The sequence below is a fragment of the Camelus ferus genome, chromosome X, assembly GCF_009834535.1.
Source record: "Camelus ferus isolate YT-003-E chromosome X, BCGSAC_Cfer_1.0, whole genome shotgun sequence".
Taxonomy (NCBI): Eukaryota; Metazoa; Chordata; class Mammalia; order Artiodactyla; family Camelidae; genus Camelus; species Camelus ferus.
Genome location: NC_045732.1, coordinates 95,540,809 through 95,558,979, shown reverse-complemented (window position 1 = coordinate 95,558,979; position 18,171 = coordinate 95,540,809). Strand labels below are relative to the sequence as shown.

The window sequence follows — 18,171 nt, the reverse complement described above, 5'->3', positions numbered from 1 at the left end:
TTTATACTAATAATAATGGTTACAATAGCTCAGTGCAGAGAAATAGTAATAGCTAAAAACTTATTTTTATAAGACATTTGTTAAAATTTTATTTTATATTCATATTCTTGCTGCAAAGAAATATGATAGGGTAATCAATAAAAGACTTTTAAATATAACATATATAATATTAAGATAAAATTCTATGAGGGAAGTGGAATGGAAAAATGAAGTAAAGACAAAAATAGATACAAGTTTTCTGGCTGTTAACGAAGAACTTATTCCTTAAATTTTCAAATGGGTGATGGTGAGTATCAAATCACTACAGTATTTAGAGTTCATTTAAAATAACCATGGATTTGATTTTTATGCCAATATTTACAATAGATTGGAAAGTATACCCCCTGTAATTATTTTAACTCATAATGAAAACATTTTTATGTCACATTGAACATGTGAAAGAGGATCCATAATTTTTCAAAATTCTTTTATTAGAGATCTGAGAGCAAAAACCATGAAAACCACTAGTCTAAGAAATCTTTTTCTACCCTATGATGAAATTGTATTCTCTTATATTTTCTTTAAAAATGTAAAAGTTTTGCCTTTTACATATATACCTCTAATCAAGCCAGAATTGATTTTTTTTTACAGAGTATCAAGTAAAGAAATATATTTTCCCCCAACATGTAGCCCCAATAGACCCTGCATCATTTCTTGACTGGCCCATCCATTCTTTCCTTTTCCCTCCTACTGATTCATAATGCCACTTTGATCATATGCCAACTTTCCATATGGAAACATGTGGGTCTATTTTGGGAATTTCTTTCTACTTCATTGGCCTCTTTACCTATGTGTGGACCACATCACATTGAGTCCCCACATCTTGTTCTTTTTCCTCAAAATTGTCTTGGCTATTCTTGGCTGTTTGTTCTTCCATATGAATTTTAGAATTAGTTTGTCAAATTGCATTAAAATTTCTGTTGGGATTTTTATTGGAAATGCACAGGATCTATATTTAGATTCATTTGGGGAAATATCTTTATGATATTGAGTTACTGCAGTGGCAGAGAAGCTAGTTGTCTATCCCAAATCCATTCTCTTTTCCTTTCTAACAGAACCCTGACTTATTTTGGGTGGAAATGTGCCCAGATAAAAAAATACACTTTTCACTCTCCCTTGCAGCTAGGAATCGTCAATAGGTGTAAGTGCAAGTTCCATAAGGCTTCTGGGAAGGGTCTTTAAAGGGAGGGACCTGTCTTAGATAGGAAGACATGACTCATCCTCAGCTTCCCCCTTCTTCCTCTCAAAAATATCCCCTTTTCACGGCTCTTGAAATCATGACTTTACACTCCATTCACAGCCTCTGCTGTGACCTTCCTCACTCCCTGGTTACTTTATTCCCTTCCTAAGCTATCTCACCACCACTCCCCTCCGATCCATTCTCTGCATTACTATACCAGGGTGGTTCTTCTAAAACCCAGCTCATTTTACTCCCTTTCTCCAGAAGTGGTTCTCAAACCTGGCTGCACCAAAATCAGCTGGAAAACATGGAGAAGCTTTATATTTTCCTGAAACATAGCCCACATTCTCTGACTCTGAATCACAGGAGGAAGGAGTATCCCCAAATCAGTAGTTTCAAAAAGTTCTTCAGGTGATTCTATTTCACCATTCAGTTTGGGAACCACTGATATATGATATTTAATGTGTTGTGCAAGGTGTTATGGATTCAATTGTGTTCCTCCAAAATTCACATGTTGAAATCCTAACCCCCAGTCCCTCGGAATGTCACTGTATTTGGAGCTAGAGCCTTGGAAGAGGTAATTAAGTTCAAATGAGGTGGTTAGGGTGGGCCCTAACTCGATATGACTGATGTATTTATAAGAAGAGGAGATTAGGATACAGGCACACAAAGAGGAAGGACCACGTGCAGACACAGGGAGAAGATGGCCATCTGCCAGCCAAGAGGAGAGACCTCAGAAGAAACGGAACCTGCCAATACCCTGATCTCAGACTTCCAGCCTTCAGATCTGTGAGAAAATGCATTTCCATTGTGTAAGCCGCCCAGTCTGTGGTATTTGTTATGGCAGCCAGAGCAGACAAACACACACGGATTTTATCCAGGCTCTGACTACCTCTCTAGAGCCCCAGCTCTGTCAGGCTCCATCCATCCTCCCATCACTACCCACCCAAACCTCCAACACTTAGTAGTTTTGAACTAGAGTTGGGCAACATAACTTCTCTGTACCCAGTTTTCTTATCTATAAAATGGGGATAATAGTATTATCTCCCTAGGGTTGTGTGAGGATTAAATGCCATCAACTATGCAATGCATTTAACACGGTTGTGAACATATAAAATATTCAATAAATGTTAGCAGCTACACTCAAGCCATAAGGCATTAACGGCCATCCTCTAAATGTATGCTGTCTTACTCCACTTCCATGACATAGCACATGCTGACATGTCTGCTTAGAATGCCTTTTTCTCATGGCTTCACCTAGCCGACCCTTGATTGCCTTTCAGGACTGAATTCCTGGTGCAGCCAGCTCTTCCCCTAGTCTGGAGCCCCACCCTGGGCTCCCACAGCACCCTGTGCTCGCCTCTATCAAGTCAGAAGCCATTGCAGGGTTTTCAGTGGAGGACTGACCTCATCTGGCTTAAGTATCTACTATATGACAGGCACCATTCTAGGTTCTGAGAATAAAAAGAACACTTAGCTCATGGGGTTGCTGAGAGGATTACAAGAGATAAAGTGTGCCAAGTACTTAAGACAGTGCCTGGCATATGGTAAACACTCAGTAAATGCTATTATTATCTATCTATATTCAGGACACTACCTCACAGCCACTGACGTCTTTGGCCTCTTGCTCCCAGTCTTCCACTCTAAACACAAATCCCACTACCATCCTGGGTGATGACCCTTCCAACATGCTAACCTCTCTCCTGGATCTCAACTCCAGTAGCTTTCACCACTACCCTACTCCAGACACACTGTGACAACATCTTGACCTTGACAATTGTTGGACTGTTGGATTTTTGCAAACTGAATAGATTGTGTATAAATGTACAAATAGATTCATATATAGAAAGCCCAGGTGGAATCTTCCTTTAGCTTGAGGCAAGACTGTGCTCTTCAGTCTCCACCCCAAATAAGCAACAAGTCGCTTCTGTAAGACTGGGTCCCTGGAAGATAAAGGCAGAGAAGGGAAGGGGAGGGCTGGCTGGAGATGCTAGTTTTGCCTGCATAAGATAAGAGGAAATTACAGTTGTAGCCTTTCTGGAAGCAAGGAGGGAATAAGAGGTTAGTGATCAAGATATCTGTGAAAAGTCAGGAGATTGAGGGGCAGATGCTGCCAATAGACACTGTTCAACATGAATGATCGTCACAAAAGCTGTTCTCTGACACTGAGTTAAGAGTAATCCTGTGCAGGTGTGCACCCCTTCCTGCCAGAAGAAGTTACATCAAACCCACGGCTCCAAGGGCAAGGCCTGGAAGTCAGGGTTCACCCCACCTCCTTTCACTCAAATACTTCTGTATCTATTTTATTTATTTGGACTTTCACTTATAACTGCTTTTGCAAAAAGTGTTGCAGTGCTAAACCTTTGCTGTTTCCCTCAGCAGATAACTATGTATTTTACTTTCCCTAGAAGCCAGCTTCCATTGAGGTGCGGTGACTACCCTCACATTCCTCTCTACTTATCCACATCTCATGCCCTCGAGCCTCTGACTATGTGTCCTTTTTCCTGTTCAAGGTTAATGCCACTACTCATGCTTGATCCCATCTCTTTCTCATTTCCTGAGTCTTTATGCCATCAATTTTCCTTTCTCCTATAAGGCTGAACCATATTAAATTGCTATTGGGGACATCTAGCAATGGTGGAACATTGGCAATTTCACATGGTTTAAACTAATATATCTTTGTTCTTTCCCTCTCTAAATTTTCCTTTTCCTCAACCAAAACAATTACAAGAAATTATTGTACAGGTTAGAGTAACCTCTTCATAGATGGTGTTTAACTTCTCACCTCCATGTGTCCCTGAATATAAAATCTAGACACCATACCCCAGATATATCTGCCTTTGCTGTTCACATCTCCCAACTGACAATTCACCCACAAGTATTTACCAAAGGTCTGGCATGTTTATGAAAGTTTTGATCACTCATTCAACAAACATCTTCTGAGTACCTACATTGTGCCAGATACTGTCATAAGCACTTGGAATGGATCACTGAACAAAACAAAAACCCCAGCTCTCTTGGATCCTATATTCTAGCAGGGGTGGGAGGAGGGAGATATGCAATAAACATAATAAATAACTATATACACATACGTGTGTTAGAAAGTGATAGGTGCCACGGAAAAAAGTAAAAGTAGAGCAGGGAAGGGAGATAGGGAGTGCTAGAAGTTGTGATTTAATTTCATTTAAAGAATTAATTTATTTATTGAAGTATAGTTGATTTACAATACTGTGTTTGTTTCAGGTGTACAGCATAGTGATTTGTGTTTTTTTCAGATTATATTCCATTATGGGTTATTACAAGATATTGGGTATAATTCCCTGTGCTATACAATAAAACCATGCTGTTTATCTATTTTATGTATAGTAGTTTGTATCTTTTTCATCCCATACTCCTAATTTGTCCCTCCCTTCCTCCCTCTCCCCTTTGGTAACCGTAAGTTTGTGAGTCTGTTTCTGTTTTGTATTTAGATTCAATTGTATTATTTTTTAGATTCCACAAATAAATGATATCATATAATATTTGTCTTTATTTCACTAAGTATAATATTCTCTAGGTCCATCCACATTGCTGCAAATGGCAATATTTCATTCTTTTTTATGCTTGAGTAATATTCCATTGTGTGTGTGTATGTGTATATATATATATACATACACCAATATATACAATCCACATCTTCTTAATCCAATCATCTGTTGATGAGCACTTGGGTTGCTTCCACACCTTGGCTATTGCAAATAATGTTGCTATGAACATTGGGGTGTATGTATCTTTTTGAATTAGTGTTTTTGTTTTTTCTGGATATATACCCAGGAGTGGAATTACTGAATCATATGGTAGTTCTATTTTTAGTTTTTTGAGCAACTTCCATACTGTTTTCCATAGTGGCTGCACCAATTTACATTCCCACCAACAGTGTATGAGGGTTCCCTTTTTTCTGCATCTTGGCCAACATATGTTATTTATAGGCTCTTTGATAACAGCCTTTCAGACAGGTGTGAGGTGATAACTCATTGTGGTTTTCATTTGCATTTCTCTAATAATTAGCAATATTGAGTATCTTTTCATGTGCCCGTTGGCCATCTGCATGTCGAGAAGTTGTCATTTTAAATATGGTGGTTATGGTAGGCCTTATTGAGAAAGTGAGAATTAAGCAAAGACTTGAAGGGTGAAGAACAGCCATGGAGATATCTGGGGAAAGCATTCCAGGGTCATAGTGGTGTTGATGAAAGTTGGTGATATTCTGAATGTATTGTGAAAATTGAGATGAAAGCATTCACTGATAAACTGATGTGGGATAGGAGAGGGGAATTAAAGATGACTCCAAGGGTTTTGGAGAAATTTTAAAAAATGAGTTACACATAGATCGTGCCATAAGTGAACTTACAATATAGGAGAGATAAGACATGTACACAAGTACCTATACTACATGGCAGCAAGCACTGTGCTCAATAACAAAGGCACAAATTCAAGTGTCAAGCAAGATGAAGAAGTTCTGGAGATGGATGGTGAATGTACATGTGGATATATTTGATGTCACTGAACTGTACACTTAAAAATGGTTAAAATGGTAATTTTTATGTTATATACATTTAATCACAATTTTTAAAAGGGTGCTAAGAAAACCAAAAACAAAAATTCAAGTGCCTACATTCAATAGCTTGTAATAACCAATAATGAAAAAGAATCTGACAAATATATATATATATATATGTATAACTGAATCACTATGCTATACACCAGAAACTAACACAACATTGTACATCAACTATACTTCAATTTAAAAAAATATATATATATATATATATATAAAATTTCCTTGCAAGTCAAAAAAAATTCATGTGCCAAAAGAGTTCAGAGGAGGAAGAAGAGATGAGCTTCGGCTAAGGGAATAGAGAAGGCTTTGAGTAGGGGCAGTCTTTTCACCTAGGCAGAGGGAGCAGTTTAAGCAAATTGATGGAAGACAAGAAGGCTGAGGATGGGCAGGGGCACAGCAAGTGGTTCCATTTGTCAGAAGAAGGGAGTGTGAACAAGAGGCTAAGGAATTTTAACATTATCTTGGTGGCAGCATTGAACAGTTTAACTCATATGGCCTTGGGGAGGCTGAATTGTCGGGGACCAGTCTAGGGACAGAGGGGTCAGTTGGGAGACTTGGGTAATGGCCAGACCCACCTGTAATCAGACAGATTAAGGTTTGAATCACTGTTCCAGCTCCCACACATACTAGCAGTGTGACTTTGGGCAAGCTATTGAAACTCTCTAAACCTCAGTGTCTTCATCTGTAAAATGAGGAAAATGATAGTTAAATATTTCATAAGATTGCTGTGAGGATTGAGTGAAATATATATTTGCTTGCAATTACTATTATTACAGTAAGTCAGATGTGAGATTTCCAGAGCTGTGACAATGGGAGAGGATCAGAGGGGATATCTTAGCAAAAGCCTAAGAACCAAAAAGTTTCTGCTTTTCTCCCTCCAAATTCCCTTTTCATGAAGGGCAGTATCATTTGAGGATGCAGGTGATACTTATGATCTTCCCCTTGACATGAAACATTATCATTCAGAACCTCTCATCTCACTACACTAGCCTGTAAGGTGGCCCAAGTTTCTGAAGTAAAATTCATCTGTTAGTCTGATTCATTTATTGATTCCTACAGCATATTTGAAATAAATCCAGGATTATAAGTATTTTATGTACACAAATTTCCTTCCGCTTTCTTTCTTCCCTGTTCATTTTCCCTTCATCTCCCAATCCCCTTCCCGCCCCGACTGAGTCTTCCTTTCTTTTCCCTTTCACCCTCCCTCCTTGGACACAGATCATATTCTAATCTCAGCTTCCTCGTTTATTTGGTGCGTGCTATCGGCACAGTCAGCCTCTCCGGGCCTCAAATTTCCTCTGTTAAAATGGGTTTAAGAGAGTGCCTACCTTAGAGGGTTGTCAAAATTAGAACACACAACAAGTCCTATGCCGACCACAGTGCCTGGACTATAGTAAGAACTCAACCTGTTCGCTCTCTGTCTTTTCATCCTTTTACCTCTATCCCTTTACTCCTCCACCTCAGAGCTCAGCATATAAAAACCGTGGGAAAAAACACCTCGAGCCTACAGCAGGAAATGCTGGAGCTGGGGGCGGGGACTGCGCGGTGCCCACTGCGCATGCGTGCCCGCTCCTTCAGGTTCTGGGCTCCAACTCGGGGGGGTGGGGTGGGGGGAAATAGGGCTCCATTTGTCCTGGTTCCCCCTTTCCGACCCCAGGAAGTGGCGGGACCTCGGTGGCGCCCCGAGCGGGCTCAGCGTTAATCGAAGGACGTCCAGGCCCGAGGGGTAAGTTCGAAAATGGCGGAGGGGAAAGAAGGAGGGGCTTTGCAGGGCGGGAGGCTGGCCTCGCGGCGAGGGTAGAGGCAAGCTGACTGCGGGGGGCCCAGCGGCGCGGCAGGGGCCGGGAGACGGACGGGCCGCGCCGCGTGCCGTGTTTCTTTGAGGCCCTGACGTGCACGCACTTTGGATTCCCCAACTCGGGGTCCTCCCAGGGAATGGGCGGGCTGGTGGATGAGCGTGAGGGAGACGGAGGGACTTCCGTTTCCTTTTCGACTGGGGCCTGGCCGCGGCGAGGAGTTGGCATTTCCAGATTGGGGCTTGGGCTGCCCCTCCTCCAGGACCCTCCCCTCGGCACCGCGCGGGGCGCCGCGGGCGATCCAGGCCGGCTCTCCTGGCGCGGTGGGTACTGCCCGTACGGGCTTCCTCATCCCTCTCCTCCCCTCCCCTTTCCTTCTCTCCCCTCCCTCCCCTCGGGCCCGGCGCTGCGGGGGAGGGCGAGAAAGCCGCCCCTGCCCTGCGCTGGTGGCTCTCCCGGAGCTGCTTGCCCAGGTCCTCGCGAATGCCGAAGGAAGGCGTGGGTACGTGGGTGGCTTCAGGCCGCCCGGGTGCCTGCTTAAACCCCGTGGCCCCTAAGGTAAATCGAGTCAAAGAACTTTTTTTATAATGATCAAAGGGGGGACACCCCCCCCCCACAGCTGGTGCCTGTGGCAGGTATGGAGCAGGGTGGAGTGTGTCTGGCGAGGGCGTGTGAAGCAGAAAGAATAGGAGTCAAAGACCTTCCGGAAGAGGAAATTAGTAATTCTTTCCAACCCTTGCTGCCGTGGTCACCTCCCTAGCACCTTCTGGGAGTAAAACAAAATTCAATCTAACTTTCAGTTTCATTATTTTAACTCCATTATACACTTAATTGTTTTCTTTTCAGGAGGAGGGGAATGGTTATTGCTGACACTAAGCAACAGCCCTCTCCACCTCCAAAAAAGAAAAACGTCAATCAAAGCTTTGTAAAAACCTATCAGATTTTAATAATCTACTACTTTGCTTTCAAATATAATTACGTCACTACTCATGTCACAAATGTACTACCTTGATAGCTAATGACACTTAGAAATTTACTCTCGTAAGATTGGAGGTTGCTTTAGTGCTTTTCTTCTCTTTTTTTACTTAATATTTGTTACATCCAGTTCAAGAGTACACTGTTACAGACGGCCATCTTAGAATTATAACGTTTTAGAGTTAGTTGGAAGGGATCTTAGTCCAACCCTGATATTTTACAAAAGCATAAACTAAGGCACAGGAAGATTTCATGGCTTGCCTAAAGCTACTTGATTACTTAAATTAGAACCCAGGTTGTCTGGCTCCTAGCTCAACACTCTTTCTGCTCAGCTGCTTCACATAGCCTCCAAGCAAGAAAATTAAATGTATTCCGTGCACGTTTCTGAAGCATTTACCACTTGTGCCATGCAACCGTGCTACTGCTTGCTGTATATTTAACATGCTTATGAAGCCAGTGCTGGAGATATTTTTCCCCATCGTTCAAGAAGTGGCAACAGTTTAGCTTAAAAAGATTTCTACATACGCACCCATCTACTTGTATGTGCTTAACTTCTTGAAGGAGGCACAGGAAAAATGTTAACAGTGATTACTTTGGGAGGTGGAGGGGGCTGGGAATCTTTTACTTTGCATTCACATGTGACCGAATGTACTGTTTGAACTTCTTATCATAAACAAGTATTGATTTTATAACTAAAAACAAGTTTTAGAGTTCATACACATATATGTATATCCATATAAACAAGTCTCAATGGTATGTGTGTATGTATTTATATACATACATACATTTATGTCTCAGTGGTTTGTATTGTAAAATCCGCGATGGTTCATGTCAGCCCTACTGGCAGAGCAGTCCTGATTTTTGGATGCTCACATTTCTTCTTTGGTTTTCTCCTATTGCTCCTAATGTAAGAAGGTAGCAATAATATATGTTATTAGTCTTTACATATTTTTATAAAATGTGCTAAGCTTTTGATTATTGAGTAATGTAGGAAATAACATTCAGGATATCAAATTTGGCACAATGATAAAATTTTGAATGTAGAATCTTTGCGGGTAAGAATCATAATAAAAAATTAAGTCTGAAGCGGTCCCTGGTGATTAGTGGTTCTTTTGTTTTTATGAATAGGTTAAGACACAAGAAAAAGTGAATTGCCCAAGGTTATATATCTGATTATTAATAGAACTTGGACTAGGGTCTTGGTCCTAGTCCAGTGCCCCTTGTACTATACCTGTAATTTTATTGCTTTCTAGTACATTCGATGACTAATTAAGGGGACAAAGTAATGCTGACTAAAGGTTAGTCAGGCCCATTTCAGTAGATAAGAATTACTGTGATTAATGTACCAGTTAATTTATATAGTGCTTGAAATAGTAATGTAAATGTTCTCCTTATATTTGGTTGTAGACATTAGCTTGTTTAGTAAATCCTTTTATATTTATTTACATATATATTATTATGTTTATATAATATTTAGCAAATATTATAAATGCTTAGAGACCCCAAATACAAAATAACGATATTTCACTGTTTTTGTTTGGTCTCTTATTTAAGCCTGGTAGCTGGTGCTAATAGAAAAAAAAAAAAGCTATGGTTTATATTTTAAAAAAAACTAATGAGTGCCTACTGTATATGCCAGGCATTGACTATGTGGTAGAGTTCCAAAGATGAATATGGCAAAATAGATGCCCTTGTTCTTTTGAGAATGGGAGATCATCATGAGCTGTCAATTCTCAAACTTTATCTCTGGTCTAATCTGGTAATAGTATTAAAAAATGTAATCTGCGGCACTGTTTAAGGTCATTGTGTGAGTAGAATTGAGGAGATAAAAACAGTAGTGGTAAAATAAGTTGAATTGAACAAATATTATTTTCATGTTTTAGAGGTCATGTGATACAGTAGAATGAGCCCTACATTGGAGGCCTGGGTTCTTGTTTTGTCTTTGTTTCCGATTAGCTGTGGGATTGTCAGCAAATCACTAAGCCTTATTTTTTTCTTTTTTCTTTTTCATAACTTTTTAATATATTTATTCCATTTAATTCAAAACATGAAAAGGCCATTTGGAATACTATATATTATAAAAGAAAATATGTATATCATATGAATTTGAGGCCAAACTTAAGAGTTGTATGTTTAATCTGTTCTGTGTATACTTAGTAATAGGTTGTCTTTTGTGTGATAAAAGCATATTTATGTCCATTTTATAGGACTCAGCATGGACTTTTATTATTTTTAAATATAATACAGTTGTAGCTCTGCTGTTTGATACATTTTGGGATTTGATTTGGTGTGATTGGTACCCAGTCTTTGTTGTTGATACATGTGATTCAGTATTATGATCTGCGTCTATTATGTATTTTCAAGGATATGGGTTGTGGTGATAAGTGAGGTGTTCTGTGTGGACTGGGAATAGCTTGGACTCAGATGGTCAGACAGAGGTTGAACTGAGTGAGTTAAGGCTGATTTCCTAAACTGGGCAAAGCTGCTCCCACTGTGCATTCCCTGGTATATTTATAAATACTAATATGGTTTGAACTTTATACTTATTCCTGTAATAATTTTGTTGACCTTAAAACATGTCAGCATACATGATACACCTTTCTATGGCTCCAGCTAATTTTTCAAGCCTTGAAAGGGCATGGAGCCTAATATTTTCTACCTCACTGGACTACCCTTTTTGCCAGTGATCCTTATAGTAATTTCCTTAGACCTATGTTGGTCCAAATCACTGGGTTTATTTTACTTTTTATTTTTTTTAACTGTCATTTACTGGCCACATGCTCTTTGATGAGTAACAACCAGTCAGAAAACCACAGTTTCTCCATAACTCAAATGTGAGTATGATGTGTTGTATAGATTAGATTAGCTACCACATATGAAAAAATGCTAAATTGTAAGCCACGTTACATATTTAATTGTAATCAGAGGTAACATGGTAAAAGAAAAAAAAAGGAGGATGATCTGTGGAATCACATAAGCTCATGCTTAAATTTTGACCTTGTATTAAAACAAATAGCATGTTTTAGTAGAGAAGTATTTACATGTAGCTAAAATGATGGGGTGGAGGAAAATGAAAATTAGTTTATGGATAGTTTTTAGAACACGTGAGCGTCCATTAAATATGTTGTACTATTTTAATTTGGCTTCTGGTTATTTATTGTGGCAAAGTTTCCTTTACTTTGTGTCATTTTTTAAATTTAAGCCGAACAGAAAACAAACCTACTCAATGTTTGCATATAGGCAACAGAGTGGCTATTAGATAGAACTAAATATTTTTACTGGGAGAAAAAGAAAAGATACTGACTTTTATCAAGAACTTGTTTCAGCACTTGCTTGAGATCCCAACATGATCATGAAAGGGAATTCTGAGAAATATCTAGGGTAGGTTTGACCCATTCACCAAGTCGTTCATTGAAAGAACCTCAGCATGGCACTTGTGGAGCCATTTGATTTCTAAGTACTACATCCTAATTACTCTGTCAGAATAAGTTATCTGGACAAGTATCAAGTAGAATAAGTTCCAGTTTCTACGGTCTTAGTCAAATCATTTAACTTCCTTATGCTTTAGTTGCCTTATCTTAAAGTGAAAGTGTGACTACTATTATACTGTGAAGCACAAACATAAGTAAATTATATTGAACAAGTTTTGCTTGTGGATGTCTACAGAATATAATGATCTTTTCAGTGTACTTGTTTCTGAGCTGCCCTTCTGTAAAAATTATTTTAGAGAAATTTTGGCCAGAGATCAGGGGAGACTCCTTTTTTACCAGGCCCCAAATTAATTTATTGTTTTTATAAGGCAATGAATGAACAAGTTTAGAACTCCAACAACAGGCATCACTCAACATTTTTCAATGAAGTCTTTTATTTTCAACTTAAGTTAACAATAAGTAGCCATCAGGTATTATTATTATCTGTATTTCTCAGCCCTCTCTGCTAATGATTTACTGCTACACAAACAGTGGACCAAAAGACATTTGTTCATGGCCAACTACTGTGGACGTGACGTGGTTACTGTGTTTATCTCTGGGAGTTGACCTATATCCTCTTTTTTGTTTTTAAGCTGATGATAGACAGTAATATTACAAAGTAGAAAGTTGGCACAAATTCTCAGGACAGGCAAAAACATAAAGACTAAGAAAGTACCCTTCCCTCTCCTTTTGAGTTATAAAAATTATCTTCTGTGAAGGAAGAGCCAAAACCTTGGGATAGGAAGTCCCACTATCGGTAGCTTACTGGGCCAGTGTATTCACAAACTAAGGAAGCCTTGTCACGTGGCAAATAGCCAAATAATACCCCCAGTCTGCTGGGCAGGATTGTATAAGGGACCTTGATTAATCGAGAGTCCAGCTGCTTTTTTCTTTTGATTAGAATCTAATACAATTTAGATAAATTCTGGATAAAATGTGGAAAATTAAGAAAACCACAAAGAAAAAAAAAATTGGTAGTCCCACTGCCCAAAGATAATAACCACAGTAGAATTTTGAATTTTAGCCTGTCTTTATATGTGTTTTTTAATAATTGGGATTATACTGAACAATATTGTATTGTTAACCATCTGCTTTCACTTAATACAACATCATGAACACGTATCTGTATTCTTTAGTATTCTTCTACAACCTAGTTTTTAAAGATTGTCTAGTATCCACATTACCAAAGTGTCCTCTTTTGTTGGAATTGAGGGGGGTTTTTGTTTTTATAAATAACGCTGTATTGAACATCCTTTTAAATACATTTTTAAAAGAAATCCCTGATTATTTCCTTGGAGTTCATACTTAGACCTAGAATGACTGGTTCAAATGTAATCATATTTAAGACTTTTAGAATATATTGCCAGATTATTCTCTAGAAAATGTGTACCAGTTTTTAGTTCCATCAACAAGAGTACCTGTTGTCCCATACCTTCTCCTCTGCTAAATTTTTATTGTTGATAGTGAAGACAGTCTCTGCCAAACAGGACAAAAATGATATCTTTTAAAATGTTTATGTCTTTGATTACTAATGCTATTTAACATTTTTGTATATGTTTTGTTAGCCATTAGTATCTGCCATTTGTAAATTTGTCTCTTTTCTGTTGAGATGTTCACCTTTTTCTCATAGATTAATAAGTGCTTTCCAGCTTTTTCTTAAGACTATTCCTAGTCAAAACCAAGATAGATTAAAAGGAGGTGGAAATAGGACACACTCCTGTTTGAGGCCACTTCATATTGATGTTAAAAGCAAATAAACAGATAGAAGGACATTTACTCCAACATTTTTTATAGTAGTAAAAAATTGTTAGCTTTCTAAATGTCCAGCAATAAAGGTGCATAACTATGTGTGTATAGAATATGTTAACATTTATGTGTTTTAAAATGCTCATACGTGCGTGCATGTTCGTATCCCGTCTCTGGAGGAATGCACAAGAAACTGGTAAGAGTGATTGCTTCTAGGAAGGGAACTGGAGGTTTAAGGTTCAGAGGTGGAATTGATACAACTATTGTGCCTCTTGAATTATTTGATCATGTGTATATTTTCTTTTTTATAAATTACATTTAAAATTAATGTTCAGCAATATGGAATTGATGAGGTTATGATACATTAATATAGTCAGATACTAGTCATCCATTTAAAATAATGTTCTAATCCAGATAAAAACTGATGTGGAAAGATGCTTATGATATATTACTAAATGAGAAAAAGCAAATTGTGAAAATACCATGTACAATAAATCCCCTTTAGAAATATTTGTAATGTGCATATGCTACCTGCACATAGAAAAGGCTTTTAAAGGATAAACATATTAAAGTATTCACAGCTTGAATAGTAGGATTCTATTTTTGCCCCTTTCTTTTATAAAGGAAAACTATTGTTTATATTAAATATTGGGTTGGTGTCCATCTTGAGATTTTGTTTTTCTGCCTGCTCTGATTTTAGCAAAGGTTTTGATCTGGACTCTGAATAAGCACAAATAGTATTAATCTATGTCATGGATCTAGAGTTTGGGCTGTAGGTGGTTTGTTCTTGAATCAAAGACTTGATTAACAAGCACTGTAAATTGTCTTAAGTTCTGAGCAGTTTTCAGTAAAGTGGAAGTGGGGATAATCGTGACCTTTTAATGATTTTGAGTGAATTCTTGAACCCCAAACCTGTATATTCTTCATGAAAACATTCTTTTGGGGAAACACAGTCCCATAATTTGTTGAAGAAAAAAAAATGAAGGAATACCTTCCTGGGTTGTCCATTCTGAGAGAACTGTACCTGTGGAGTTAATTATTATAAGTAATTTGGCAAAGATTGGAGGTCTGGGCTCAAATTTAAGTATTATTGTAGCTTTCTCAATTAAGTATAGAACATGTAATTGATACTCCCTTTGTTGATTCTCAGTATGCCCTTTCAGGTGTTTACAGAAGTAGGCTTCATGATCAAGCATATGTTGTAGACAGAAGTATTAATAAGTTTATGTTGTTGACTGAACTTATGGGCTAAGTGCTTATTAATGCCATTCAGTTGTTTGAATGGCTCTAGTGCTTAATTTTAGGGTGAGAACTTTTGATTGGATTGAATATAATTAACCTCAAAAATGTTTTATTGACCATTTAACCTAAAGTTAAAAGGAAATATGCTTCTTGGTTTGAAGAACCGTAGTAGTATAAATGAACAATTTGACCAAAAGTTGAATTTTTATGTAAATATATCATAGTATAAAAGCTGAATTTTTTAAATGATCCCTTTTTGTTCAGGGCATATTACTTTTAAAATTCAGCTTTTTTTATACTGTGATACATTTACATAGATACAGTTCTTAGATACTACAACTTTGTAAATCAACATGCTATTTCTAAACAGGGAACTAATACTTTAAGATCATTAAAAGAGGGATTGACCTCCACTGGGTCAGGGAGAATGTTGCTTATTTGACAAAATCTCTATGCTGGATCATCTATAGGGGAAAAAAAGCAACTGATGAGAAAATCTTACAATATTTCTGCATGTAATAAGCAAAGAGAGAATCTTAAGATAAATTTTAAATTATTATGGTGTTTTGGGTTAGCACATAGAAGTGTTTATGATGTTACTGTGAAAAATTTTGTAAATCCTGTAATATTTTTGAAATGTGACTTTAGTATAGGTTTGTATCACTGAAGAACTGTACTGTTTGCCTGATATGCATATATTTCCTGTTTGGGTCACATTTCCTGGGGACAATGGCATATTAACAATTTTTAGTACTCACAGTGATCTCAAGAGTTTAGGGGAGGTAGTGGGTGGGATGTGGGATAGTAACAGCTGTTGGCATAATAGAGGTATTTCACATTCATTATTTTGCCCAACATTGATTAAGCACTACTGTGTGTCATGCATTGCTTTAGGCATTGGGAATACAAATATGATAAGACACAGCCCTTACCATATAGGACCTTCCTTCTCACAATACATACACACACACACACGTGTGTGTGTGTGTATGCAAAAGTTATTCAATATTGTTCTAGTACAACTTGAGTCATCAGCAAATTAGAGGATATAGTGAAGGCACAAAGAATAGTCATTTTACTGGGCTTTTGAGTGGAAGAATCAGCAAAGATGTCATAGATGAGATTCTAAAAACATTCATTTTCTGAGTTTTAAGCAAATGCCCTTATTTAATCACATAATATGTTTCAGTCAGCATAGTAGTACTGCATTGGGGGCTAATAGGGTTATATTGCTTGCTTAATTTTTGTCGTATTTTTAATATCATTGTGTTAGTTTCTTAGGGCCACCATAGCAAAGTACCACAAACTGAGTGGCTTAAAACAACAGAAATTTATTTTCTCACAGTTCTGATGGCTAGAAGTCCAAAGTCAAGGTTTTGGCAGGGCCATGCTCTCTCTCTGAAGGCTCTGGGGAGAACCTGTTCCATGCCTTTCTCTTAGCTTCTGGTGTGGCTGTTGATCCTTGGTATTCCTTAGCTTGTAGATACATCATCACTCTAGTCTCTGCTTCTGTCTTTACGTGTCCATCTTCCCTGTGTCTGTTTCTTCTCCTTTTTCTACAAGGATATCAGTCACATTGGATGAGGGCATCCTAATGACCTCATTTTAACTTGATTACATTTGTAAGGACCCTATGTCCAAAGAAGGTTACATTTCTAACCAGTAGTTAGGACTCCAGCATATTGGGGGTGGGGCGGTGTGTGTGCACAATTCAACTCATAACATTTGTTTAATTTCCTTTTACTGTGCCACATTAATATAGTTACTTAAGGAATGCTTTTTCATGGTGAGAGGTTAACAAAGCCTTTGGTTGCAAGAATATAAGTATTTGTAGTTCATTAAATGATCCTGTAGCGATTGGATGAATTTCATCCAGAGACCAGAAGGGTGAAGCACAGACAGGTTATAGATTATCTATAAGCACAATGGAAAAAAAAGGCTCAAGGTTTTGCTACTTATTTGTTAAGAACAATGATTTGTTATTCTGGTACTATTTTGACTTTAAAAAAATTTAATGGGTATTTGTAATAGTTAATTTTCAGTCATCAGAGATAGTTTCCTAGTTAACCATCTTAAATAATTAAATTTATATTAATCTTCAGAGTCAAAATTACTTTCTTCAGTGTCTTGTACACATATGAAACTGCTTGCTTTTTTTTTTTCTACATTGCTGTGATAACTGAAACTCATGATATTATGGAATAGATTGTTTTCTAAAATTGCATAAGCCATAATAATTGACTACCAAATAGTGTTTTTATATTCACTGTTAATCTTCATTTCAAGTAAGGCAGATTTTTATTAGAAAGCTTAATACTTAAATACATTTCTGAGTAGTGTTCTGATATTAAATCTCACAAAAATATTTCCCTGCATGGGATTTTTTTTTTCTATTGCTTTGACATTAGAAGGTTTTTTCAGTTAATCAAGACTTTATTTCGTTACATATTTTTTACCATTTAGAGAAGCTATCTTTCAAAGTGAAGTCTTCAATCCTTCATTGTTTTAATAGTGCACAACTGTTATAAAGGCATCCATACTAGGCCTACTGTAAGGTTAATTAATAAGTAGCTTTGGGGGGAATTAGCCATAAACCGCAGGGAACTTATCTACTTCATAGTATTCTTAATTTCTATGTACATGCATACTATTAGTGCTTGTGCATTTTGTACAATGATAATTACCAAAGAAATCAGGCAGAGAATGAAAGTTGGCAGCCTTACCCTTACTTGTTCTAAGTGGATATGTGGGAAATAAATAACCTAATGAAAATAATAATCTCTACCTGTCAATAGTAAATACCACAACTTTCTCCTAAAGTGTAGGCAGTGTTCCTAGAATAATTCCACTGAAGAAAATCCAAAATCTTTGTACAAAAAAGGGCACAAGTATGTCCTATGCATAAAAAATCTCTTAATGTAAGTGCATTTTGTATCCAAAACGATTTGCACTAGTTGAATACAGATCTTCCTCAACTTACAATGGCATTATGTCCTAGTAAAACCATCCTAAGTTGAAAATACCATAAGCTGAAAATGCATCTAATACACCTAACCTACTCAACATCACATCTTAGCCTAGCCTACCTTAAACCTAAAAAGCCTACCAGAATACTTATATTCACTT

At 37.5% G+C, this 18,171-nt stretch overlaps 1 protein-coding gene across 3 annotated transcripts in view; it reads left to right on the top strand.

Moving 5' to 3' along the window:
- The first annotated feature begins 7,389 nt into the window (after window positions 1–7,389).
- Window positions 7,390–18,171, top strand: part of XIAP (X-linked inhibitor of apoptosis) — a 35,130-nt gene continuing 24,348 nt past the window's right edge. Inside the window, exon 1 of one of the 3 annotated variants that reach the window (XM_032475941.1) lies at window positions 7,390–7,542. Coding sequence is in view for 1 of the 3 variants with exons in the window: in XM_032475940.1 (XP_032331831.1) it covers window positions 7,752–7,935 (184 nt within the window). In the remaining 2 variants the exon portion in view is untranslated. The other 2 variants (XM_032475940.1, XM_006193884.3) reach the window with 2 other exon arrangements.